Source organism: Eutrigla gurnardus (assembly GCF_963514095.1).
Source record: "Eutrigla gurnardus genome assembly, chromosome: 4".
NCBI classification, from domain to species: Eukaryota; Metazoa; Chordata; class Actinopteri; order Perciformes; family Triglidae; genus Eutrigla; species Eutrigla gurnardus.
Genome location: NC_139918.1, coordinates 23,255,534 through 23,283,071, shown reverse-complemented (window position 1 = coordinate 23,283,071; position 27,538 = coordinate 23,255,534). Strand labels below are relative to the sequence as shown.

General features: G+C 42.5%; 1 protein-coding gene across 2 annotated transcripts; it reads left to right on the top strand.

Annotated features, from left to right (window-relative positions):
* The first annotated feature begins 302 nt into the window (after positions 1-302).
* cacnb2b (calcium channel, voltage-dependent, beta 2b) lies at positions 303-25,912 on the top strand. 2 transcript variants are annotated; one of them, XM_084008347.1, is made up of 13 exons: positions 303-388; positions 15,494-15,559; positions 17,754-17,876; positions 18,003-18,142; positions 19,058-19,119; positions 19,235-19,260; positions 19,517-19,597; positions 19,732-19,790; positions 19,895-20,004; positions 21,600-21,751; positions 21,876-21,971; positions 23,198-23,371; positions 24,003-25,912. In XM_084008347.1, exons 1-13 carry the CDS (start codon positions 341-343, stop codon positions 24,711-24,713), a joined length of 1,848 nt encoding a protein of 615 aa, XP_083864473.1. In that variant the 5' UTR covers positions 303-340; the 3' UTR covers positions 24,714-25,912. The 2 variants fall into 2 exon arrangements, with proteins under 2 accessions (XP_083864473.1, XP_083864474.1); XM_084008348.1 differs by lacking the exon at positions 303-388 and adding an exon at positions 7,366-7,714 and having other exon boundaries at positions 24,003-25,911.
* Positions 25,913-27,538: the final 1,626 nt, after the last annotated feature.

Sequence of the window (27,538 nt, the reverse complement as noted above, 5' to 3'; positions counted from 1 at the left end):
ACACACGCACACACACACACACACAGACACACACACACACACACACACACTGTGGGACAGAGCACAGGACTTGAGATGCTGTGAGACCTGGGGACATAACTTATATGAGAGGGACCAGCCACTGAAGCCCCAGATGATCCGCCCCTGAAAGACCCCGTGGAGACTCTTTCTCTTCTTTTTTTTTGGGGGGGGGAACTCTGTGAAGAGGTGGCGATCAGGTGGATCACCTGTGCCATGAGGATCCTGCGTGCGAGCCCGGCCTGAGACGACCCCCTCTCCCCCCTCCCTCACCCCTCCATCGGCCTGTCCCCTCCTCTCCCCCCCACAACTGGATGTCTTGATGTATTGCTGTGGGCTGGGACACTGGCGGAGAGTGCAGTCCACCTATGTAAGTGACCATCGCAGCATCACCCCGTCTCCGTGTGTTTGATCCCATAGCAACAGTGGAGCCCTGTGGCAGAGATGGAGAGAGAGTGTGTGTGTGTGTGTTGGGGGGGGGGGGGGGGGGGAATTGCATGTTGTATGTTATACTTTTACAAACAATGCTGATGATTCATTCACATTTACAGCAAGCGTCTTTTGCGTGCGTGCGTCTGTCTCTTACAACCTGTTCTTCGCTCACTTCTCAGTGACTGATCTATGTGAGTTTTCTGCCGCGCTGCAGTTTATCAGGACAGACGGTGTCATTGTCAAAGTGCTCTCCGCATCGATCCCGATACAAAACATCAGAAATATGACCTCGGACGGTTTCACGTCTGGTTGGTTTCACATCTGGTTGGTTTCACCACCGTGAGGCAACAGTTTGATTTGAATCAAAGATAGGGGTGATTTTTAAATGCTGGACAGCTGCTGAGGGAGGGAGCTGCTGAGGAGCAGCAGGGGGAGGACAGGTGCAGTTATCCCATTACAGGCCAGGTTTTACTGTCCTCTCAATGACGGAGAGGATCAGGGAGGACAGTCACTCCTCTCCTCCACCTGTTTCTCTGGGCGTGTCCTCGCTAACTCCTCCTCTCCTTCCTCTCTGTTGTAGTCGACACTACAGCGTCTCAGAGCTGTGTGCATTGTGTGACGGCGCTGACTGCAGAGGACCCTATCGCTGCCACATTCCCACATGAAATAGGCTTACTGCCCCCCCTCCTGCCCCCCCTCCTCCCCAGACACTCAATAGGCTGTCAGCGCAAAGCCTCGGCAGATTACCACACACTGTTCTGCTGCGTGCCCACCTCAGCAACAAACCAGGAAACAACTTAGACAATCATGAGAATAAAAAAACGTTCAAAAGCAGTGACACATCAAGAAGTGGGATGTGGTGAAAACAATACGGCTCTTCAGCACCAATAATAACCCTGAACCGAGCAAATACGCACAAATATGAGGAAGAATAGGAAATGTGTTATTTAGATGCACTCGGGCTTGAAAGGATTTTGATAAATGGGTGATGTGCTTCTGCCTAATGTGGTGCATCACTGATGTTACAACAGATTTATCAATGTAAGTCTAGGTTTAGGACGGTGGTCAAAAAATGAAGAAAATAACTAAATTCGACTACAAAACTCCTCTAATCTTTGCTTCTTTGTTACGAAAGAATCATTTTTGAATCGTCACTCCACTCCAGAAAGGTCTGAAACACTGTTTTAGTGTTTCATCTCAATCTCATTTGGCAGACGATATTAAGAAACTTCAGTTTTGCTCGACGCAACAGTAACACACTTCAAATACAAGTATATTTTTTTTAATGTTCCTCCAGGTGTGGCCTTTTCTGGCAGAGGATGGAGCTGAATTACCATAAGTGCTTGCCTGGCTCTTTGAGCAGCTGAAGACATCTTTCTGAGTTAGTTTTCATGTCCGTGTCAAGACGGCTCGGCCAACAGGTGAAGGGCAGGCCTCGCTTATGATCTGAATCTGCTAAAAAGACCTTGCAGTGGAAAACATTCACACTCTCACTTTCCACTGTTCTGCCTCCAGTTTGGTGTCGGATGTAGCATCTCTTGAACGTTTTCTACTGTGGAGGTAGTTGTGATTCCTGAAGCCCCCTTCTGTGGAGGTGAATCTATACGCGCCACAGATCTATACGCCACAGAGGTGGACATCGATTACAAACGCTGAATCTAAATCCTGTGGATTTGGTGAACACGCTGCAAGCTGTGGTCGGTATCGACTTGTTTCCACACTCAACACTCACACGGCTATTTTCTACTTCGCCGGAGGCGATGGATTGGAGATCACAGACAAGTATCTGTGTAGGACCAGAAAAAGCTCTAAGGGCTGCAATTTATTTATTTATATATTCTTAGAAATCTAGTTCAGAGGAAGAAGGGGGGGGGGGGTGCAACATGTAAACTGTTGGGTTAAATATATATAGTCTTGCCTCCCCCCCTCCCCCCCACATTAAATGAATGTGCAAGAAACTATTATATATATCTATTAGGAATACATGAGAAAAACATTGTATGTTGTAAGATACGTGTTAAGTAAACTTTATAAATAAATAGATAAATAAATAATAAAATATATGTGTCTGAGGATATGAATCATGGAGAAGGGGTGGGATTAAATGATTAAATAAGTGTACTTCCTACTCCTTTTCAGACATGTCAAAAAAAAGAGAAAAAAATATTTTCATATATCTCTATGCCTTCTACTTGTGTAATATTTTGTTTACTGTATGACACTTTTGGTATTCATTTAGACATGTTTGACATGAAAAATAAATAAATAAATAAAAAAGATGGGAAGAGCCCAGACTGAATGGCCATTCACTAAACCACAGACTTTCTCCTCATTTTATAATACGGATATAAAGTATAAAGATGGATAAAATAACACATGTCCTTTTTCTGTCTTTCAGGGAAAGTTATGAGGAAATATTATGTATTTCATAACAACCAATTCAATTTAACATGTTTTTCTATAATCTCATGTTAGTGATCAGTAACCTGCCCTCTAATCTGTGTTGGCCCTTCACTGACCGGCTCCCTCCAGTCGTCGGTCCTCCTCCATCCTCACTCTCTCCTCTCTCACATCTATCGCTCTGTTCCTCGCTCCCTTCATTTCTTCTTCTCTTTCGCATCCATCTCCCCTCAATCTCTCCTCTCCCAGATGTTGGGAGGGCAGGATTGGTCGTTTTTCTGGCCCCAGCCTCCATCATCACGGAGGAGGGGCATCAGCCAGATGTTTGGTGGCATATTCATACAGGGTTTATGAATCTGGAGAGTGAGCATGCAGCCACTGGTAGACTGGAAGACTGAAGGAACCTTTCTGCGTGTTTAATTTCTGCCTTCTGAGAGGCACTTTTTGGAGTTATCCTATCTTTGTTTCTTCTTCTCTCTCTCTCCCACCCCTCCTCCTCCTCCTCCTCCTCCTCCTCCTCCTCCTCCTTTTTCTTGAGTCAGTTGTGGATCTTGTTTAGCTGGAGGGTGACGCTCCATGCAGATGTAAATCTGGTGACAGTTGTTGGCACAGGGAGGACTGTGTGTGTGTGTGTGTGTGTGTGTGTGTGTGTGTGTGTGTGTGTGTGTGTGTGTGTGTGTGTGTGTGTGTGTGTGTGACCTCTCTGTCTGCAAGCCATGTCAAAAGTACCCAAGAACAAAAATGTCTCATGGGTGAGTACTGCCTCTCCAGCTGCTAGGTTGGGGGGGGGTTGGGGGTTAAGTTTGAGTGCTTTAACATTTCTGTCTCATCTGCTTTTTTTTTGGCTGTACGTTCTCATAATGAATACGTATATATTTTTAGGAATTTCCACATCCAGCAGTTGGGCGTCATTCTTATCTAAACACAGTTTTGAACCAAAGAAGGAGCATGCTTTATTTATAGGCTTCATTTAAGATGCCAGATAGAAAGCCGAGCAGAATCAAGCCCATAGATGCATGGCTCTTATACATATAGGGCTCGAGGTGTCCAACAGCTGTGCGGTCAAAACTATCCTGAACCCGACCGCATTCCTTCCCCAGCTTAGCTTCCAGCCGTCCTGCTCAGCCGGCTCAGTTTCCAGTTAAACGGAAATACTTTTTTTGGTTGCGTCCAATCGCGAGCAAATAATCAGTTCTTTTTTTGTAGTCCAGGGTGTGAACCGAGAGGAGGATGGCCGAGTGGAAGGCCGAGGTTTGGAGCTTTGCCTGAAACTGTACGTGCCATCTATCCCTGCACTACTGTCAAACACACACACACACACACACACACACTCACTCACACTATCTGGTTGTAAGAAGCTTAGGGACAGATGTTTGTTTATGTATGTGTGAGAGCACATGTGCAGATGAACACGTGTGCTGTGTAGGGAGTCAGACGGCCCACCGGCTCTTTAAGAAGGCGCCCAGTGACGCGTCTCTGGATCAGGTCACTACGTTTCCTCACATCTTCTTAACCAAAGGAAGATACATCGCCACGTTCATTTTCGCTCGAGGTCGGGTTGTTAGTTTCTAACCACTTGCGAGCTTTTATACTTTCTCACTACGCTAATTACCAGGCTGAAGACGATGTGCACATTAAATCCCTATACAAACTCAAACAGCATGCTTGAATCCTAAGGCTGACATTTCAAGTAGCAAACATTTCCAGTTTAGGTTCGTGATTGTTCATGATTTGTTATTGCAATTTTCTATTTGGAAATACTCCTCATTCATTGGCTCTCCATCGTTGATTGAAACCCAGTGGCAGCCTTCAGCCCTGGTTGAAGTTCACCACATTTGAACTGCTCTGCATTGGAAAAGCATAATCAAGAATATTTTTTCAGTATAGTATTACCTGCTCACATACTTGGAGGGCGTGCGGCAGTATGTTGGTGTCTGAATGGGGTGTGGAGAATATTTGAACTTCTTCACATCGTCCACGTGAGGCTCGTTTCAGCAGCACAAGTCAGACCGCCTTATGTAACAACTTCACGGTTGTGCTGAGAGGGAGTGGAAGTAAGCAGGGACTCTGTTTGAGTGTTTTCTTGGCACTGGAGGAGAGCTGGCGCTCGCTGGGGGAGATTTGAGGTGTCATGGAGCAGATTTAGTAAAGCCCCAAGTCTGGTTCAATCCCAGGTCATGGGCTAAACGCTGGGACCTTCCGTCTCTTTCTCTGTCACAGCTGGCGTGATCGGACTCCTGGTGGTGATGTCATCTCCAGCGGTAGAGATATCGATAAGGACGCGTGTGCTTCTTTGCAATAACACAGCTTAGAAATACATACAAGTAGAAGTCTTTCATTGAAATATTAACTAAAGTAAAAGTATGATATGTCTAAAAGTATGGTTTTTAAGCACAGAGGTACTTTTTTTGAGATACGAGATGACAGCTTTAATTGGAGTGACCTTCCTTCCAATAGTCCCATGCAGACTGTTCTGTGGAATATTAACAGGGAAAGAGATGTTGCTGCTGAATTGTTAAATGTCAGTTTTCAAAGACACAATAAATAAATGTCCATTCTCCGTTTTATTGGTCACGGTTAGGAGAGCAGGCCGAACCTGAAGACCCCAAATGTAGCTGAGGACAGGCAGACTGGTGCATTTCAATGATTTATTACACTGGCAGGCAGGTAACAGGTAGGGAGGCAAGGGTAACAGAACTTCATACTGCAAGGGATGATCATTTAACAATGTAACAAAGAAAGTGGAAGTGCATGTAGTGACTACGTAATGAGGAAGTGGGAAAAGGTAAGCAGAGATCCGGGAGCTGGGAACCTCAGGTGGATGACCTGGGGGCAGGACCGACATACAGAGCTGCTTGGTAGGCTGGCTGGATGCAGATCAGACAGGCAAATCTGTTAAGGTTGGCGTCGGCAAAAGGCAGGGCCGCTCTAGTGGTCGGTGGTGAAGGTAGGGACAGGTGGGTGGTGGCGAATTCAGGGTCTCGCTGGAGGTCGAGCAGGACCATGGAGGCCCGGGAAACGGAGACCAGACAAGGTGTCACTCACAGGAAATGAGGAACAACAAGATGCCGACCAGACAGGGAGACCGGGACGGGGGTCTCTGGGTCGCTGTGTTGGATGCTAACATACCGAGGAGCAGACTGACAAGACAAGAATGTTTCTGGAACAACCTCCCGTGGTGGTAACAATGTCCACAGAAACACTGGGGCTCTTCTCATGAAGTCTGGGATTCTGACGGAAAAAGATGTTGCTCTGCTGGGTCCATGTTTCGGTCTGTTTGTACTGTTGTAGTTTGGAGTGGAGGAGCATGAGAAGCATGCAAATGCAGATGGAAAAGAAGGCTGAAGGATATCATGCCAGCATGCAGACATGCAGGGAGCTAGCAGGCTAGAGAGACGGGTTGTTGCTAGCAGACAGAGATCCAGGTGTGCAAATAAAGTTCTCTGACTATCCAGATAGTAATTTCCTCAAACAAGTCTTAGAGGACACCACCTGGCATGGTAATGACACAACTGCCTTCCTTCCTCACGACTGGAGGAATAGTTCCAATTATTTTAGAGACACTGGGGGGTATAAGTCACCTCATAAAGTTCTTGGCCAAAAATGACTCCTGCTGGGTCCATTATGATCAAATTATACTATCAGGGTTAGGAGAGCGGGCAGCAAAGGAAGGACCGCAGCACAGATCAGGACAGGCAGACTGGTGCGGTTCAGTCTATTAACAAAATAAGGCTTTCAGGCAGTTAGAGTCCAGGTGGCAGGCAGAAGATTGAAGCCAAGGCCGGAGTGCCTTAAACTTGCATTCTCTCCGCTGCCCATCAGGGGGCGACTCAAAAGATGTCTGATTGCATGGAAGTCTATGAGAAAATGACCCAGCTTCTCATTTGATTTAGGCCTATTATCTTAGTAAACATGAGTTTATTATGTGCAATATTTCAGTTTTAAATGTATAAACGTCTTGTGAGTACCTCAAACTTACAGGCAGTTAGTAATTCGATAAAGGCTCTTATGAACACATATTTACACTTGAGGACTGAAGAAAGTGTGTGTGTGTGTGTGTGTGTGTGTGTGTGTGTGTGTGTGTGTGTGTGTGTGTGTGTGTGTGTGTGTGTGTGTGTGGCTGAAACTTGGCATTATAAGTAGCGACACGATGACGTTGAGCCAATGCGGTGAGAGAATGTCACTTTATTGCTCTCGCGATGATGAGCGGCTGTCTGTAGTTGTGTGCCGTACTCAAAGGAATTGTGTCGTGCTCGGTTTTTTAAAAAAATAAATCATTTTTCTATGTTGGAGCCTTGCCACGACAACACTCCGGTTTGTGTAGCCTAAACCCAACACACACACACACACACACACACACACACACACACACACGCACACGCACACACACACACACCCGGCGGAGGGAGCCAACTCTGGTCAGCGACAAATGAGACTGTCCTCCCGCCGGGCGGTTTAGCGCGCGCGGACAGCGCGTGAGGGTCGGACACCTTCTTGGGTTGTTTGGTGCGCGAGCTCAGAGCGAGCGGTGTGCAGCGCAACAGATGACGCTCCGAGAAATAAGCCTTTAATACCCCCAGGACCGAGGAGAGAGGGTAACTACCACAACACAGACTTAAGTGAAACCCACGCACGCCTCCTGCGCGTCGTCGTTTCCTGGGAAATATCGCACCTTCACGCTTGAAGAAACGGTCTTTTCTTTTTTGTCCTCGGATACATCTACCTGTTTCACAGGTGAACTCAGTCTCATGGCCAACTTCTCCATGTCTAATTCACTGGAGCCACTCGGACGATAATTCGATCTGGTCGTTACAAGCGTAGGGTGGGATAACACCAGTGGACCACTATGCCACCCAAGAAAAAGGTAAAAACGTGCAATATTCTGCTGTTTTTCGTGTGTGTGTGTTGGTGTGTGTGTGTTGGTGTCAGGACAGGAAGGGTTGGAGAATGCACCATCTGTTGCACTGGGCGTTAATCCCTGTGTAAGGCCTTTCCACATCATTGCACACTCAGTCGCAGTGCGCTGACCAGATAGAGATGCATATCCACATGCTGCATGTATCATGTTTGATAAGCCTTCAGAAGGAGTTGCATAACCAATAGCCTGCGAAGATCAGATGGATCCAATCTTTTCCCCTTGCCCCTTCCTTCGTCTGTCTGTTGGACTTGCTGTGAACTATGTGATTTTGGAACTATAGTTTTCACTCCACATGTGATAAAGTTTTCTATTACGGTGGTCAAGAGGTGTAGTCAAGTTCCTCTTTATACTCAGACAAGCTGCTGTTATGATGATGCAACTCTGATTCTACCTGACTTGCATTCATCTGGTGGACACAAACGCCTCTCCACACGAACTCATGCAGCTTCATCTCTGCTTGACGTGTAAATAAACAACTGCTTGCTAATATGGTTGCCATAGCAACTTAAAAGCTGATCATATGTAAATATTGGGTTTTTATCTTGTTTGCGCTGCTCCCGAAGTGGCCCTAAAGTTAGTAAATGCAAGTTTTAAGCATCTTTGAAAATCTCTTCATGACCTCACGGTCTCTGGATGGCCTACTGTCTTGCATTACTGCGTGCCGGTTCGTACTGTTGGCCCACTCCTTGTTGCCTAGAATAGGAAAAGCCTCTTAGTCACCGTGCCTGGGGCATTAGATCCAGATACCTGCTCTGCTTCCAGGCAGGAAGTGAAGCAATAAGGCAAAGAATAATGAGGACGCCTGTTTCCTCAGGGATTAGGACACTGATGATTGTTTTGTTTACAACCTGTGTTTAACCTGACAAAAGTTATGTTTTTCACACTGTGGAGCAGTGACGGAGATGACTGTTTCAATGTTCCTGTGGGTTCAGGAATCGCCTCAGTGCAGAGCAGAGAAATCTGTGAACTATAGATTAAATGTATCCATTACAGGAGCCAAGCGAGCCAGACATGAAGTTGTGTGGATGACGTTAATGCAGCTACTTTATCTCTATCTGACGACTGTCGGGAGTTTGAGACCAAGCAGCAGTGTTGGCCGTCTATGAGGAGGTTGCATTTGTCTCTCTCTCTCTAAATCCTGGATTGACGCATGCTGTCTTAATCTCCTTACTCAGAGACAATCATGACCCACAGAGAGATGCACACACATTCTTTTTTCCCTGTAATGATTCTTCAAGGCTATTTTTTCTTTTTGATGTCCCTTCATGTGCAGATTATCTCTGTGTTCATGTCGTAATGATATGAATCATATAGGAGTTTAAAAAATGTATGTTTGTATCCATTTACAGTCAGGGTAAGGCCTGGCGTCCCCGTTCCCATTTTAATTTGGGACAATAACAGTGGTCTCCTGGGTGAAAGTCATGTGTTTGTTTGACCAAAATGGCAAATCTCCGTCCCACCCATGGCTCTTCATACCACGTCAGGTACTCTGACCATCAAGTCATGATGCTGATGAGTTTACATCGACTGAAAGCCCAGTGAGTCTCATACAGACATTAAAGGAGGTGATATTTGACACTCCCGTAGTTTCTCCTGTTTCATTAAAACTAAAACATTATATGTTTGTCCCGACAAATATGTGAAACAAATGTCCCGGTTTTGCACCAGAATAGAGATAACACCATTAATAATACAATTATACTTGTTTTTAGCACCTAGTGTGTCAATCAGCCGATGTGTCAAAGCTGTTGCTATGACAACCTGTGCCTCTTTCTAACAGAACCTCTCAGTTCGGATTTTGAAAAAGTGCCAGCTTGAAACATAAAAAAAAAAAATCAGCCAAAAACAGCGTCTTCAACCAGCGCATGATATTAGATGAATTCACTCGCCAGCTAGAATTGAGGAGTATATGATGTATAGATAGGTATATGCGTGTATTTATATATGTGCTTTTGCTTTGTCTGTTTTTAAAAGTGCTATTCAAATAGTTTATTATTATATCAGTACGATCACCATTCTAGGAGCCACTCTTTCATAAATTCTTTCATAGCTTGGCAACACAAGTATCTTTTCGTAGCCACAAGCTGACGACATCTGTAATAATGATCAAACCCACATTAACATACTATATTGACATAAATTAGTGCAGCGCAGATCCGCCGCCACTCCTGATCTATAATTGGGGATCTAAAGTGCCGTGATGCAGCCTTTAACTCCACAGACGGAGGCGGCTGCCAAAGTAAAGGCGACGGTGCCAGCCGGGGCCATATCTGCTCTCCGGTAGCATCAGGCAGAGGGCACGGAGCCAGTCTCCTTCAGACAGATGATGCAGAGCAGCTGATTAGACGGGAGAAAACCACACACACACACACACACACACACACACACACACTGCATGTTAATGAAGGAGAGACAGAGCAGCGTAGAAATAATCATAGTCTACGCAGTAACACCTCAAAGTAAATGAACAGCAGCTAAATTCCAAGAGGGTCGGTGTTTAGCTGCTGTTCTTCTGCAGCCAATACGAGAAAATATATATAGGTGGAAATTAGGACTTTGTGAACACCTGGGCTCGGTGCCAGCGAGCTCATTGGAGGGCCGACAGGAAATGAGTCACGTGTGATTCCATAGTGACCTGCTCATGCTCGGAGGAAGTGGTTTTGTCCTGTTTTGATACTAAACTCTGAATTCATCAAAGCTCCCCAGCAAGTTTTAATGAAGTTTACTCATTTAAAAGTTTCTGTGGATGGAATATCCTGCTATATGAGTCCAACATATTACAGTTTTGATCTTTAACTCATGAAAAATGTTTAATTTGTTGGCACTAGTTCAAAGCTCTCCCGCAGAGTTGTGAATGAGGAGGAGTCGTCGGCGGCTTTAGTAATAAATGTTCTGTTCATTTGATGCAAAGGCATTTCTTTCTGAGTTATGCTGCTGTTGTGAAAACTCTGCACAGACAGATGAGACGGACAGATGGGGACGTCACAGGGTTTTAACATTAATTAATAAACTTCTTTTCAACAGCTGAGGTTTTAAATTTCCATCACACAAAAAATTGTATGCTTATAAACATTTGAACCTGTATGTTTTTGCATGTGTTCATATAAAAAACATACACCTCACGAGTTGAAATTCACAGAACAGATATTTTCGATTATAACAAAAGTTATCTCGGGACACTTTTCACATATAGGGCAGGATTAGAGCGCGCTGCTCGTCGTGTGGCGGGACGCTCTAAACCCGAGTCACCTTTTCCGTAGCTGCAAATGAGAAGTAGATAACAGCAGCACCTGGGGGAAGCTGCAGGGACGCAGCGGAGCAAACACACACACTTCGTCTCTGAATACAAACAATCAGGATAACAGTGCTCATCCAACCAGGCAGAATCACACACACACACACACACACACACACACACACACACACACACACACACACACACACACACACACCGTGGAACACCTTAATCTAGAAATGAGCACAGCTTTCTCATTCACTGTGTCACATTCTCTGGCGGTTCACCTCCCTGCTGCTGCTTCCATGTGGACTCTTCGATGCGTGCCGCTTCGATGATCCGTATGAAGTACAGTAGCAGCGATTATTAACGTTGCCAAGTTGACTAAATTACACTCCGATAGCAATGATCTGAACGTAACTGCCCGATTACTGCGGTCTACGAGGACGTTGTGGATTCAAAGACGGCTTTTTCTCAGTGGGTTTCATTTGTGCTTACGTGACATTATTTCTTTCAATAGTTTCCATGGAAACGTCTCCCTATTTGTTGAGGGAACGAGCCGAAGGAATGGTTATCTCCGGTGATACAAGTGTTTTGCAATGGAGGGTGGTGCTCGGGGGGGTGATTGTCGAGTGGAGGAGATGGAGACTACTTAGATTAAGAAACTCAACCCCCCCAAAAAGCCTGGATGGTTGGTTTCATCACAGATATTTATTCTCCTATAATAGTTCCACGCTGTTGAGAAAGCATCTTCAGCACTGTCAGAGACTTCCAGTTCATGTTTAATTCCCCTTTTAAAGTTGAAATAATGCCACAGGAGTATTAAAGCATAATTTTTTCATGTATATTTTGTAGATGGTAGGCAATAATTCCTGCTCGCAAAGACATGTATTCACCAAATTGATTGCTGACATCTATCACTAAGATATAGGGGCTTAGCCTTATAATGGAGGCTGAGCTGTTCAAATTGTGAACATCTATTTTGTAGCTTTACAATTTGATAATTGTCACATATTAGGATTTAAATAAAATGCCCAAATTATTAACTACTAAGTTGCTTGCAGTGTTTTTCAATTGGGAAAAACATCCAGTTCTGAGAAAGTTCCTAATGTCTAACGAGAACTGAGTATCTTGAAGGTTCTCTATAAATGTTTTACACTAAAGGTTCCGAAGGCACTTGAACACGCTGATTTTTTTCTAGTGTTTTAAGTGTTTTTATTCTTATTCAGGTGTATTTTTTTTGGTCTTGTGAACTTCTTGAAATATCTCCCATGTAAACATAAGCTGCATTTCTTCAAGACTGAGTCCAGAGTTGAGTTTGTCCTCTGGAGAATCGCAGTGCTCCGGGCCGGCCAGCTGGCTCCGGGCGTCCCGATGGCTCTGATTATTCCAGCTCAGGGATGGAGTCCATCTCCCCAATCACACGCTCCTTTCCTAATGTACTGCGCTGGCGTGTGCAGAAAGAGCTGTGTAAACGCTTTGGAGCGGGAAAGGAGTCACCTTCAGGTAGCACGCATGAGAACAGGGCTTTAGTTGTCCCCGCACCCTCTGTCCTCCACCTTTCTTTACCCCACCCTCTCAGCCACGTAATCACACTAATGGGCTGGGAGGGATGGACGACAGGAAGGGGGGCGGAGAGTTTGAATGGATCAGTGGATCCACACTGCATGTGTTTTTAAATGACGGGGCATGATCCATATATATAAAAACATATTGTTGGATATAATAGCTATTATATCTCAGGAATTCCTATTTGTGTTATTGTTCAATACTTTCTCTTTAAGTGAGCTGAACTCGTTATGACAGGTGCTCTGTAATTATAATAGGGTTGAAAATATCAAATAATATGCTGTTTTCTTTTCTTCTTTTTTTTCATTCGTCCAAAACTAAAAAAAAAATATATATATCACAAAGAAAAACTCTTGAGAAGCTGAAATCAGAGAATGTTTGGCATTTTATTACTTGAAAATAATGAAAAGATTCAGCTCTTTTTAAAGACACCTGGCCATATGCTTGTCATAAAAACACCGATATGAATCTAATTATTTATAAGTATTATACGTCTGATGATTATAATGTGGGTACTTTAGAATCTGTGACTTTTTCTTTGGGTAAAGATTCTAATTAACACAAATGTTTGTATAATTCCATATTTTTGTGCAGCTCTTGGACATTTCTAAGTCACCTGCAGTAGAGCTCGACGTTGTTTCATAATTCAGCGGGGGCGTTTTGTACATTGGCTGGGTGACATTGGCTTGCAGGAAAGGCGGGCGCTGAGCGAACAGATGTCTACGCCAGCCATCAGTAAACAAAAAGCCCCGGGATGATTTCCGTCTCCCTCCTCTCTTATTCCCTCCTCATCATGTTCAAGTCTCCGTTACACCCTTCTGTTTCCATACTAATTAACTAACTCATCCTCTCCACTAATTACCAACACTATCCCTTCATCTTATTAATACAGACATCATGTCCTCATCCGTCTCGTGTCACATTATTTTAGGCCTTATTTGCCTCTTGACCATTTCCATGGTGCTTTCTTTCCTGACACAATCGGACATTTATAATGATGTCTTTCCTGCAATTTCTAATGGAGCCATAAAATATAATATGTTGACTGATGTGTTGCTTGCGTTACGCTTGATATTCTATTTTGGACAGATCCAAACTTTTATTTGGCAACTGAGATGAAATTTCTACGACATTGTCTTATATATTCTCGCTCCACTCTTTACTCGTACAGTAACTCCCTCTCTCCCTCTGTCTTCCCATTTACATTCATTGTTTTAATTAATAATACAAGCTATTAAAGCTGAGTCTTTTTGAGACTGAAGAGCTGGAGATAACTGTTGGCCTGTAGTAACGCACTTCGGGAGTAGGAGTGGGAAAGCCGGGAGAAAGAAGGGAAGGTAGTCTCTGCTGGTTGAGCATGAGAGCTGATAGATAATTGAGCACCTATTTAACAATATATGCAAAACATTTAAAAAAATGAAATGTAAAAAAAAATCAGAAACTCTAAGTTCTAGTTTGGAGCGGCAGTCCCCTGTCCCCCTATATGGCACCAAATTCATTATTCAATACACTGTTACATTTCTGTTTGTGTGTGCCAACTACAAATTGTATTTGCTAATGCAAATGAGTTTTTACATGAACATAATTTGCAGGAGACAGAGTTGAAGAGGCTCATCCGCAGGAGAGTGCAGTCACCGTTGTCACGCTTCACTAATATTCCTCGGATGTCTTTCTGTCAATTTCAGCACAACACGCATATAAAATGAACATAAGCTGCATGGCGACATTCTGGCTCAACACAGTCAGCAAGAATCTAACATTACAGGAGTCACAAATCGTCATGTTGTTGGTGGTTCAATCGCCCCTCCACAATGTTAAAGTGCCCAAAAAACACATTTCTATCAACCTGTCATATAAAAGAACGGGACACATTAAATAAATGATGCAGGAAGTCAACAAGGACCCCGGATCACTGTGCTGCTAAAATGCACCAGACGGTCTCCAAGCACACAGCTGATTTGTGACTTTGGGATGCAAGTGTGTTTCTTGAGTGCCAGACTGACGCAGAGGGCTGTGCCACCTCTCGGCTATGACACAGAGGGCATTAATTATCATGTCTTTGAGAGGACAATCTAATTGCTGGGACACATGGCACATAAACCTGAGCGTCACGGGAGGGATCTGCTGCGACGCTTCCTGACAACTAAAGGCAGGAGGGTTTCTGGGAAACCAAGCAGGAAGATTTGTCTCTGGGATGTTGACGCGTTTGCATTCCACAGTTTCATTTGCAAAAGATGTAAAAGTCTTCACAGGTCCGACATGTTGGCGTAAATCCACAGCAGACGTGTGGCAAACCTCCCAAACATTATTATTATTATTATTTCTATGGGGGTCCTGGTCCATATAGAAGTGATAAATTACAACTCTATAAGTGCAATACTACATTTCTGCTGTTCTCCTTTAAATCAGCCGTTGAAACTCTATGCTTTCTCGCCCTGGCTTCTGGGTATTTTGGGATACATTTGAATAATTAAATGTATCATTAATTTAGTCTTCATATGGATTAGAAAGATTAGTCTTGGTCATATTTAACGCTATTTTGAGTTGCACTTTGCACCTTTGTGTTTATTATCTGTTTTATGTCATTCGTATGTTACTCTCTTGGTCAGGAAACGTGAAAAGACTTTTAACCACAACAACGAAAAATATACATCATAAATACGTTTTCAAGTGTTCCCAACCCCCCAGCTTCAATCAATCAAATATGACATTTTAAGAATGATACTGATTTGATTGCATTTGTACGTCTTTGTGTACTCCATCTTTCTGTCTCTTGTCCTTTTCTTGTTCTTTTTTATTATCAGAAATTAATTTCCCACATCTTCAACAAGTCTTCCACACAGTTCAGTGCGCAGCGATCAAATCATTGCAGACAATCTAATTGAAACTAATTGCCGTTCCTCTCTCGGTCTCCCCTGCAGGGAGAGCGTCATGACTCGGACTTCATCGAGGAAAGAAACGCCCAGGTGCAGCTGGACAAGGCCAAGGTACTCTCTCTCTCTCTGTGACATCACAGCGACACGGCGACCCGCCGCCGCCCTCACAGACTCACTTTTACGCCGCTCTCAAGGACACGATTACATCAGACAGGAAACACAGACATCAGGACAGCGGATTAGTGGGGCAATATTCTATTATTAAAATGAGTCATGGCAGTCTTCGTCCTCGTCCTCGTCGATGCCTTGGGAAGGAGAATAATGAGCGATGTTCGTTATTGCAGATTCAATTTGAATGAATTTCTCAACACTTTCTTCAGCCGACTGATTTGTAGCAACGTAGCAATATAATATAGTTCCACTGAAACAAACCAGAGTCCAGTGCAACAATTCAACTGGCCAATTTATGAAGATGAAAATGTGGTTAAATTCTTTGCTTTTACAACTATGATGAAACTCAAGGACAATAATCTGTAATCCACTGAGCATGTGAGGTGAGGGAAATGACTTAATCTCCTTTCACTGCTGTCTGTTCCAGCATAAATGTTTTTACATTATTTCACATATTTGTCCATAAACCATTCAAGGTTATATAAGTATTATGTTACATGATTTATAGATTCCTGAAAAGGTTCCATTAGAGAGAAGCCAAGAGCAACATCATCGGTCCTTTATTACAATGCATCATACACCTACAGTACATGAAAAATGAATCCAAATGAACATAATCTTGCCATAAATCAAGTTTTATGCCTTAAAAATGGCAACTGCTCTTATTATTTTCGAGCAAAAGAATGAATTTAAATAAATCAGCAAACTGAACTGGAATAAAAGCACTTTGCCTGTTACTTGTTGTATCATTTTACACCAAGTACACCCAGAATGTTCCTGCTTAAGGTGTAGATTCCTAAATTTTCCAGTCGATTGATGATAATTTAACTAAACCCCCTGATTGTATGCTTGAATGACAATAATTACAAATTATTCACAACTGTGAGAACACCTCGGCAGCATTCACTAAACAAACCAACAATCACTGCACATGAATTAAAACAAGCCAATTAAGGATACTCCAATCTAATTAAGGCCTCTCTGAGTCACCATATGTAATTTTGATATGTCAGGTACAATACATAACGCATACTAAAAGTGTGGGGTGCATTTATGCCCCCCTGCACTGGCTGTCAAAGTGTGGCTATCATGCCTACAGATGATGGGGTATGCACTGTTTTGCTCTGTGGACATAATGACCATGAAGGTCATTACACAAATACATACAAATATCACATCTGATATCAGACTCTTCCCCTCTCTCCTGCTAATACACGTCCCACTGAATACTGAATTTAATCCTCCCCTGCGCTGGTTGAATGCACTCCCACTGGTGCTCCGCAATTAAGGCAGCAAAAACATGCGGCCGATCCCCCGCCGACCCCACGACCTCTCCCACAGCCTCATCTTCCCAAAGTGGAGTCATTAGCAGCTTGATCTGCATGCCACTGACATTTGACTGATAGGATTACACCACCAACAGGCACTCGGTGAGACGGAGAGCACACCGGAGCTGCTGACTCTGTGAAGCAAAGAGGAAAACGCAGTCCGTCTGGTTCACAGACGATGTGTTGATTTGTCTGGATTTGAAAGGACGTGTCACTAATACCATTCAGGATAGATCCATGGTGTTCGCTGTCTGAAACGCTCAAATATTTAAGTCTTTTAGAGGCACATTTATAATACATTTATAGAATACATTTAAATAAAACAATTCAATAAAATAGTGCATAATGTAAATGTAGGCACATCAAGACCATAACGCAGCAGTTGGCCGCCAAACAGTCTTGCATTATTTATGAATCCCCCTTTAATGTGTACCGTAAAGGCAAATGCTACAATTTACAAGCTGTTAACCTGCTGACGAGGAGGGAAAAAATTCCGGCAGCAATTAAACATTTAGACATTAAAACAACAGATACACTTCATGTAAGAAGAAACATGAGGTAGTAAAAAAAATACACACATACAGTAACACTCTCCTGTTGACAGCCCCACCTGCGGTTGAATAGCACATTAGGGAAGATAATGGTCTTTAGTGTTTCTGTGGAGAAATGGCCTGATTTCAGTGTGTTTCAATGTATAGATTCATTGTAATCAATTGAGATTGAGTGATTATGAACATTTGTTTCATGTGAAACTGTGGTGAAATACCCGTTCTAAGCTGTTATGATCACCTGTCCCATGTCCCCAGTACAAGGCCGTGGCATTCGCAGTACGCTGCAACTTCTCTTACACGCCAGCAGACGATGACAACGTTCCCGTGCCGGGCCACGCCGTCACCTTCGAGTCCAGAGACTTCCTCCATGTCAAAGAGGTTTGAAACAAAAAACTCTCACACATCACTGAGTCGCATGCAGGCGGGAGGTGACAATGACTGCAGCAAAAAAAAGAAATGTGCAACCAGGCCTTCCATTTACACTCTTTTCCTTTTTTTCTGCAGAAGTTTAACAATGAGTGGTGGATCGGCCGGCCGGTGAAGGAGGATGGTGTGGTGGGCTTCATCCCCAGTCCGGTCAATCTGGAAACCATTCTCATCAGAAGAGAAGTCCAGGCGAGGAAAGCTGCCAAGGCCTTAGCCAAGTAGGTTTCTCTTTTCCACTAACTCTTTTCCAACGCAGCAGGGTCGCAGGGTCAGCCCACAAGTCCCCATGCTGCTCTGTGCTGATTTATCTTGTAATCCTAATAATCATCTTTATTGGTACAGCACAAATACAAACAAAAACATCACTACGAAGTGATATGCAGAGGATTATGTGACATTTTAAGCATTCAGCTGAGGCTCTTGACCATCACATTTTGACCAGAGAGGTGTAATCAGGGGGAAAGGGTCACACCAGGATTTATTCATTTTTAACTCAAACAACAACCCTTTCATAAGGAAAACCCACAATAAAAAGAACTAAATAACTTTTTGTATGATATTATGCAATAATATAAATATAAATGTACATTTTAACAGAGGGTTTGAATTATAATGAGGTCATACTTCTACATTTACTATAAATTACATACAATATGTTGCTGGTTATTTCCCCCCCAACTTAATATTATTATAAGAACATTTTTATTATTATTCATTTGAACATGCTTTAAAATCAGCTTTCTTCGATATGGAACCAGTTTGAGATGTAGCGATGTTTTAATTTTGCTGAAGGTTGTTTTTAACTTTAATCAGCGTGGCGGGCGGGAAGATCCACTATAAACCCAACGATTTTGACTTGACCCAGTTAGGCTGAGAGAAACTCATCTAAAGAATCGTGGAAATTTGGCTTTGGTTGCAACTGTGTGTGCTGAATCTCTTCAAGGGGATTTACCCTCTAAGCTTTATATAGCTGTGTGTTATATAAGTAGACACACTGTCTGCAAGCACATGTTATTTTAATGCTTGGAATACTAGTGCTCTATTTTCACCATGAAGCATTGACTTTTGGACCTTAAAGAAGAAGGTTGTCTCTGTCCCTAGTGGACTTTTTCAGAACTTTTCTCTCATTGCAGCAAAGCAGCCTCTCAAGTGGCTCAAGATCTGAACTCAAAGAAATATACTCCTCCATCACAAGGTCAGCGTGTGTGTTAAACTGTTTTTTTGTTGTTTGTTTTGTTGTTTTTTGCTGTCTATCTTTGATGATCGGTGAGTTATAACTATATGCTTCTCTTATCCTCCTGTGTGAACAGCCAATCAGCAGGTGAAAAAGAAACCGGTAAGCGAATGAACGTTCGTTGAAATCAACCCATTGTTTCTCATTATATAGATAGAACTCCTCGCAGGCACACAAGTATCCTCCACCTCAGTCTATGGGAATCTTTGAATAGACCCTTTTTATTATAAAGAGCTTTATAAAAGAGAAAAAATAGAATTTCATCCGTGTTCACTGTTTGTTCTGTCAGCAACATGTTGCTACATTAGCAGCATCTTGCACACTGAGTTAAACGTGTGCTTCTTCCTCGTGGCTGTAGGGGGAGCAGCTGGCTATGTATGATGTGGTGCCTACGATGCGTCCTGTGGTCCTGATGGGACCGTCACTAAAGGGTTTAGAGGTGAGTCGGCCTTGCAAGGTGGCCTCGTGAACGGCCTGTGAAGCTGAGACAACGTAGTGTTTCAAATCATTATTGAACTTTTGTGTTTCCTAGAGAGGAATTTTATCTAAAAATCCATTCCTGTATAATTCCAGGTTACAGATATGATGCAAAAAGCACTTTTTGACTATTTAAAACATCGATTTGAAGGCAGGTAAGTTCTGATTTAATTCTCCAGTGTCGAACCTTGAATGTGGGAATAAAATCATATACATCGCAACCGTGTAACCATCCCCTGTTTCTCTGTCTCCTCTCCAGAATTACTATTACACGGGTCATGGCAGACATCTCTCTGGCCAAACGCTCCATCCTCAACAACCCTGGCAAAAAGGCCTTAATGGACCGATCGAACACCCGCTCCAATTTAGGTACGCGGCTTTATCATCCCGACCTGGAGCAAATTGTTTTTCGGCTCCAGTTTTATCTGTTTGGAGAGCAAGATGTTTGGGCTTTACCTCACCGAGACAACTCGGATAGTATCGGTAACAGAAAAGTACACTGAATTGATTTCTAAAACAGCTCCTTGTAATTGTCTTAGCATTCTGGCACTCATTTTGTTTGTCCACGGTGGCAAATCTCAATCACTTGCGATTCTAATTAGGTTAAAACAGCACAGGATTTTTCTTTTTTTATTTGGATACCACTGAATAAAATGATGCTTTATTCAATGGGAAGAGAATGTCAGAGATGACTTTATGCACCACAGTGAAGATAATTCATTTGGAGGAATAAGCATATTTGCTTTCTTGCAGAGAGTTAGATGAGCAGATCACGTTTGTATGCAAAAAATGAAGCTGCAGACTGAAAAGCTCACTAATGAACAGGTTGTCTCTTTGTTTAATCCCGGCTAGACGTCCCCCCCTGTCTTTATGCTAAGCTAAGCTAAGATAATCAGCTTTTTCATTCTGACTCTGGCAAGAAAGAAAAGCATAAGACTGTGTCGATAAAGATTGTATGGTGATATGTTTACTGGGTGGTTATTGTCTTTGCCCCCCCGGTTACAAAAAGTAAGGATGAGTATCAAACAGAAGGGGAATAAGATTGACTTGGTTTTCTCTACTCTTGTCTTTCCCCATTGCTCTCTCATCCCAGATGCTGCCGGTATGTATGACTCTATTTGAATGCTCCACCCTCCTTTCATTACCTCATCAGCACCAACAGCCACAGTTCCCACACTGTTCACTGTGTCAATACACACAAGCACCAACCAGATGTTATCGCTGTTGTAGTGGGCTAACAGATGTGTAATATGTCACTGACTGTTTTTTTTTATGAATATTTGTGAGCAACTTCTTAAAGGACTGAAAACAGTCAGGTGCCTCCTTCGTGCCCTGTTTTCCTGCTCTCCCCCTAGTGGCCAATCTTTACTCTCCCATGAGTGCAACACATCCGAGTAGTTCCCCAGGAAAATAAAAATGAGTATTAACCCTCATGCCCTCCTCCAATTTACTACCTTTCGACACCCTCGTGGCGAAAAAAAGCCACGCACTTACAAACTGCTATAAAATGATCATACATCAATATTCATAAATCTCTTCAACAACTTCCACCTTGCTCAAAACTACCAAACATTCAATCATTTTCAGAAATTTAACCCTATAAATACCAGTTTGAGTATTTACATTTTTTAATTTTTTAACGCAAAAAAACACAAAAAATTAGTTATTTTCTATATAATAAATAGGAGGTGGATGGGGCTTTGCAGGGAATTAGAGGCTTGGATATGTCAAAGTTTAGCAACAAAATAGATTTTATTGCATTAGTATTTTTGCATTCTTGCTCTGATTTGGCTTAAATCTAAATATAATGTTAATAAATATTCCTAAATGTTTGAGTCAGTGATAGGATAATATGCATCTCTAAGTCCATGAAGTAAATGTTAACAAGGAAAGGAAACATGCACGATTGATGTGTTTCCGGGATCTCAGGTGTCAAAGTTTTCCTTTCCTCCCTGCTCTTGCAGCCCAGATCCAGGGGGAGGTGGAGCGTATCTTTGAGCTCGCCCGCAGCCTGCAGCTGGTGGTGCTAGATGCAGACACAATCAACCACCCGCTCCAGGTGGCCAAGACCTCCCTGGCGCCGATCCTGGTCTACGTCAAGATCTCCTCACCCAAGGTACGCTTCAATTGCGCCTTGTTTTGAACTGGCTCTACCTGAGTTCTAAATGCCAACAGCCACCGTAACCTTTTTTCCTTTCTTTGACTGCTTCTTTTTCCCCTCCTCCTTCTCTTCCCTGGAGGTGTTGACGAGATTGATCAAGACGAGAGGAAAGTCACAGACCAAGCATCTTAACGTTCAGATGGTGGCAGCAGACAAGCTTGCCCAGTGCCCGCCGGTGAGTGCCATCTAGTGGCCAGAGTGTGAAACTGGTGCAGTGGAAGTTACTGTTCAGTGAAATTACATTTTATATTGAAAAGATTAATATAAAGGCAGATTGTTATCATACCATTTTGTTAAGTATTTCACTTTCATGGAGTTATACGTTCGGCTTTGTCTCTGTAGTAATAAGTCATCAGGAATTGGAAGAAAACTTTACTGGGTTTGGTGCTAACTGGAAATACATTAGTGGCCCCTTGACTTTCATGCAGGGCTGTGGTTATCATTGACGTCAGGTCCTATTTTTTCTGTATATTCTGTAATTAAAAAAACTCAGGCGTTATAGGTATTATTTCAGGCTAAATCCAGAGATTTTTATATGACCATAATATCTTACCTTAATAATAATCCTGGTTAAGGCCCTGCTAGGCATACTATAGATATCAGAATTAGAATGGTTGAGTACATAGTCAAATTCAGCATATTTTGTCCTTATGCTCTTATATTAATATTATTAATAATAATAATAATAATAATAATAATAATAATAATAATAATAATAATAATAAAGGCAATATAATAACAGAAAGACAAACTGTAAGGCCAAGCAAAAGCAAAGACAATTTTAAAAACTGATAAAACACTACTGTAGAAGAAACAAAAAAAATCACTACAATAAATACAAATGCAAGTAAATGCAATAAGATAGTAAGAAATATACATGTGATGAGAGCAATAATTAAATAAAAGTAGCAATAAAAACACAACATCACACAAAAGGGTTTTAAGAAGTCATCTTAAAGAGATTACGGATTCCTGGAGCCTTATCTCCTCAGATAGGCCGTCTAAAGCTGAGGTCACCTTTAGTTTTGAGCCTTGACTTTGCAACAGCCAGAAAGGCCCCACCAATGCATTTAAGGCTGCAAGCTGGTACATACAGGGCCAATATCTCTGTATAGCTTGGGGCAACACAGAGACATGCTTTAAAAGTGATCTGCAAAATCTTAAAATCAATAAGATGAACAGGAGGCCAATGGAAAGAAGCCAAGTTCGGGATAATGTGATGTGATCCATTAAAACCAGTGAAAATCCTAGCTGCTGCATTCTGAACTAGTTGACTTGAGAAGATAAAAGCATGAATTATTTTCTAGGTTAAACCACTGTCTCCGTTTCTGGGTAGTCCTAAATGTGTCTCCTACTGCTGGTCTTTCACTTATTCCTGTCCGTATTCTCATTTCCCTGCAGGAAATGTTTGACGTCATCCTAGATGAGAACCAGCTCACCGATGCCTGTGAGCATGTTGCTGATTATCTGGAGTCTTACTGGAGAGCCACTCATCCACCGGAGATGGAGCCTGCCAACGCGCTGGTGGCCCAGCTGGCCGAGAATACGCTGCCCGCCAGTCCTTCAGCAAAACCGGTAGAAAGACAATTATAGGATGTGATATCATTTGCAAGGACCTCGTACATCTCATCCCACTCCACAATGTGTTTGTCTCCATTTCTTCATCTAACATTTTCATTTCATTTCTCCTCATTCTCCACTGGAAAGTTGAAGAAATGAGATAGGTCCACCTCTGGTGAGTGACATGCCTTCAAACGTGTTCACGGCAGTAATAGAGATGAGTGACAGTAGTGTCCTCTTTAGAAGTTTGAAAGTACAGATGCTTCGTCTAGAAGCAGATAAATATAGATGGAGTCCCTGTTTACAAGAGGTGGAAAATCACTGCTGCAATGTCATGACAGCTTAAATCGTAACCGTAGTATGAATTAAATTCTGGTTGTTTGCAGAATATACCAGACTCTAGACAGAGATATACACCACTTGTGTTGTTAGTGTTGCTGGATGTTAGATTCCTTCAGAAGAAGATGTAATAGTCTGCTGGTAGTGGCAGTAAGCAGTACATACAGATTGAGTGTGCAGTTTTTTAATATGCAATTTTGAACACAGCCATTGGCTTGGTCACAGTGTTTTGTGTTCGAGCAAGCTTTCTACATAAGCGTGTCCTCCAGTGTGTGTATGTGATGCATCCTGCATTCCCTTGTCCCAGGATGGGCAGAAAAACAAGAAGTCCGCTGCCCCCAAGAGGAAGGGTTCCCGGGAGAACCATCTAGACCAGGAGCAACCTTCTGCTCCAGCACAGGAGCAGAGGGCTGAGGAGGGCCAAAGAGAGGAGGAAGAGCGACTCCTGAGGACCGAACCAAAGAGACCCCAGCACGCCCACCACCACCATCACCACCACCACCACCACCGCCGGACGGAGCATCACAGCCACACCCAGCACAACCAAACATCCGGTGGCGCGGAAGTACGATCGAGCAGGGATTATAGCCAGAGACTTCCCCGCAGGCACCTGCCTGAGGAGAGGGAGGACGTGGCGGAGGACGTGGCGGAGGAGGACGAGGAGGGGACGCGCTATTCCCACCGAGGCCATAACCACCATCATCATAACAGCAACCACCACCATCACCACCACCAACAACAACAACATCACCGTGGGAACAGCCATTCACACGTCGGGGAAGACTATGAGCAGGAGCACAATGAACGCAACCGCCAGCATAGGCATCACCAGCATATTCCACCACGGACACACCATTCGGATCACTATCCCGCTCACAATCATCACAACTACCACGGCAGAGACAGGGACAGACACAAGGACAGAGACAGACACAAGGACAGGGAACGAGACAGAGATAGGGATCGAGGTAGAGATAGAGATGCTTGCCAATGGCACAGGGATTCCTATATACATTAGTGACTGCTGTTTCTTTGGTGGGTTGCTGCATGGTTTTATGCTGCTCATGTTAAAATGCACTGATGGATGGGGCAGGATGTGTCATCTTTGTAGACAATATTTCTTCTCATATTGTTTGACTTTTTAGAAAAATCTTTACCCTCTGCCACTCACACACACTTTGTTCTTGTTACTTGTTCTTTACCAAAATGCATATTACCGTTCCGTTTTTGTTGTCTTATTTTCATCGTATGGCTCTGTCCGTGTGATTTTACATTGGTTGTGCAAAATATATTGGAAGCCAAGAACAGTCGAGGTTGCGATAATTTTATTTTACCCACCTATATCTATTTTTTAACAACTGATTCAACTTTTCCTGAGTTTTTCTCGGTTATTGCCAAGGATACATCTTCTCGTTTGAAGATGCAACCTTGGCATCTGAGAAATTATGAAGGCCGTTTTTTTGATTAATCCAGAATCAATCGTTAGATGTAGCCCATACAGGTTGAGAAAACATTTCTGTTATCCCGACATGATGAAATAATTTACTTGTGACCTCGAGATAACCGGATAAAATAAAAATAATTGGAAACCGCGGTTCTCAGCTTCTATACAGATGAATGCATTTTATGATTTTAGTTTCTACAAAGTTACACAAGGGGATGATTTGTCTAATCAGATGGTCAAAAAAACGGTAGGGAACTCACAGACTTGTGAGTTCTGGTGTCACATAGGACTCTGCCCCCATTTGTTTAAAATTGGTGCATCTTCAAAAATCCAACAATTTATTTTAAACATTGGTAGGGAAAGTCAAACTATTTTTCTACACAATTCTAAAAGGAAGTCACACTTTGCTTCCTACTTTTCTAAACAGTGTTCATAGCATATTTATTGACTTGCATTTGCTCTGTCTGGAAGCATGAAAAATCTGTTGGTGACACTGACCTGTGCTGTATGCTGGATACTCTATGCATCTTCTTGTGATAACATATATTGCTTGAATACAATCTCTATGCATTTGTACATACTTCATAATTGCCTTGTTAGGTAACTGTAAGGATAACAGAGAGCCTGTTGCACTGTTTGGTAGAACTTGACCTACTGTGTATGATTGCATTGAGACTGAATTGACTCTGGTCCTTTTCGAAATAATAAGTTTGCTTTGTTTTTGTTTTGTACAGCATTCAGCAGTTAATTTTAACAAATATGCATTCTATTGTTAAAAATCATTAAAATGTAAAATGAAGAAAGTGTTACTTGATATTTTATTTAAGTAATGCAACTCCCTCCCTTATTACTTCAATGTTGTAGCTGGTAAATGTAGGCTTATTTGAATTACTTAGGCTACTACTGATTAGCTTGTGAATTTTTCTGAGGATCCCTAGGCCTACAGCTTTTGAGTAAATTAACCAGTTTTAGTGACTTTCCACCACGTTTAAAATCAAATATATTAGCTAATACTAGTCGTACTAGTATTTCCCAAAATCTCCATGTATTGCTTCAGTCAATATTTAGGCTCAATCGACAAGCCAAGGAATTCCTCAAATCCTTAAATGTGTGAAACAGCGCCCCTCGAATGTGGAGAAATGTGGTAGTGCACTCTCAGCGTCATTGGCGTCTACTACGCTGGAGGTTGGCGATGCTTCCGTCGGTTAAAATATGTGACGTACAAAAATGTACACACAACACTGTGAACACGAGAACAGCAAAAAATATCATAAGTGAATCGTGATCAAAACAAAACAAAACAAATAAAATAGAAAAGTCGCGTTAGCTAGCCCCCGCCAGTATGGTTAGCGTTAATGATAGCCAACACGTTAGCTAGCAGCTAGCAGCGACGGAGGAAGGAGAAATGGACTTCGTCGACAAATAACGTGAGTCAGATACAACTTCTGTCTGTTTTTCAGTCACTGTCACTGATTTATTTTTGTTAAATATCTTTCTATCTGTATCTCCGACATGTTAGCTCATATATTGTGTGCTGTGCAGCCTGAACTATGTTGCCGTTGAGTTTTAACTGCTGCCTAAAATCGTGAGGACAGAGTATGTATAGAGTTTTCAATAATTTGAGACTTCCAGTACTTAGCTTTTACTAGTTAGCTCACCAGAAAGCCTGTTGGTTGCTTGTTGTGAGCTACTGAAGGGCTTGTAGGCTCTCCTTTGACATGTCAAGCTTGACAAAAAGCATCCATGTCTCCAATACATAATATGTATTGGAGACATGGATGCTTAGATGCTTTTTTTTGACATGAACATAAACTTCTGTGGATGTTTTTGTTATTTTGTTATTTAATCATATCAACGTGTAGTTTCGCAATGCTGTGTTGCACATACTTTGTGTATGCTGAGAAGCTACATACAGCCCCCCCCCCCCCCCCCCCCGTGACCCTAAATACAGGATAAGCGGTAGAAAATGGATGGATGGATGGATTTTATTTCGCGCTTTTCTCAATACTCAAAGACGCTTTACAGATAATATAAAACCCTTTGCGCTTAATATATATATCTATATATATATAATATATATATATATATAAGAAATAGAGAACAGGACATTATGGTTTCTACGGGGATAATTTAATTCCTGTCTCTGTGCATGTTTAAACTATACCCGCTGGATCCTTCATCTTAATCTGATAGAATTGATTTCCGACTTGTGCCTTATTGAAGGTGATATAGAAATATTACTTCTGAGCTAGTAAGAATGCCTATGCAATGGGAAGGTAAGGTAAGAAATGTCGCATTTGTTTCTTACGTTATGCTGTTGGGGTTCAATGCTAAAAGCAGTTGTGTTGTTGCATAGTGGCACTTCACTGCAGTTTTTGATAATGTTTTGCCGTTTGTAT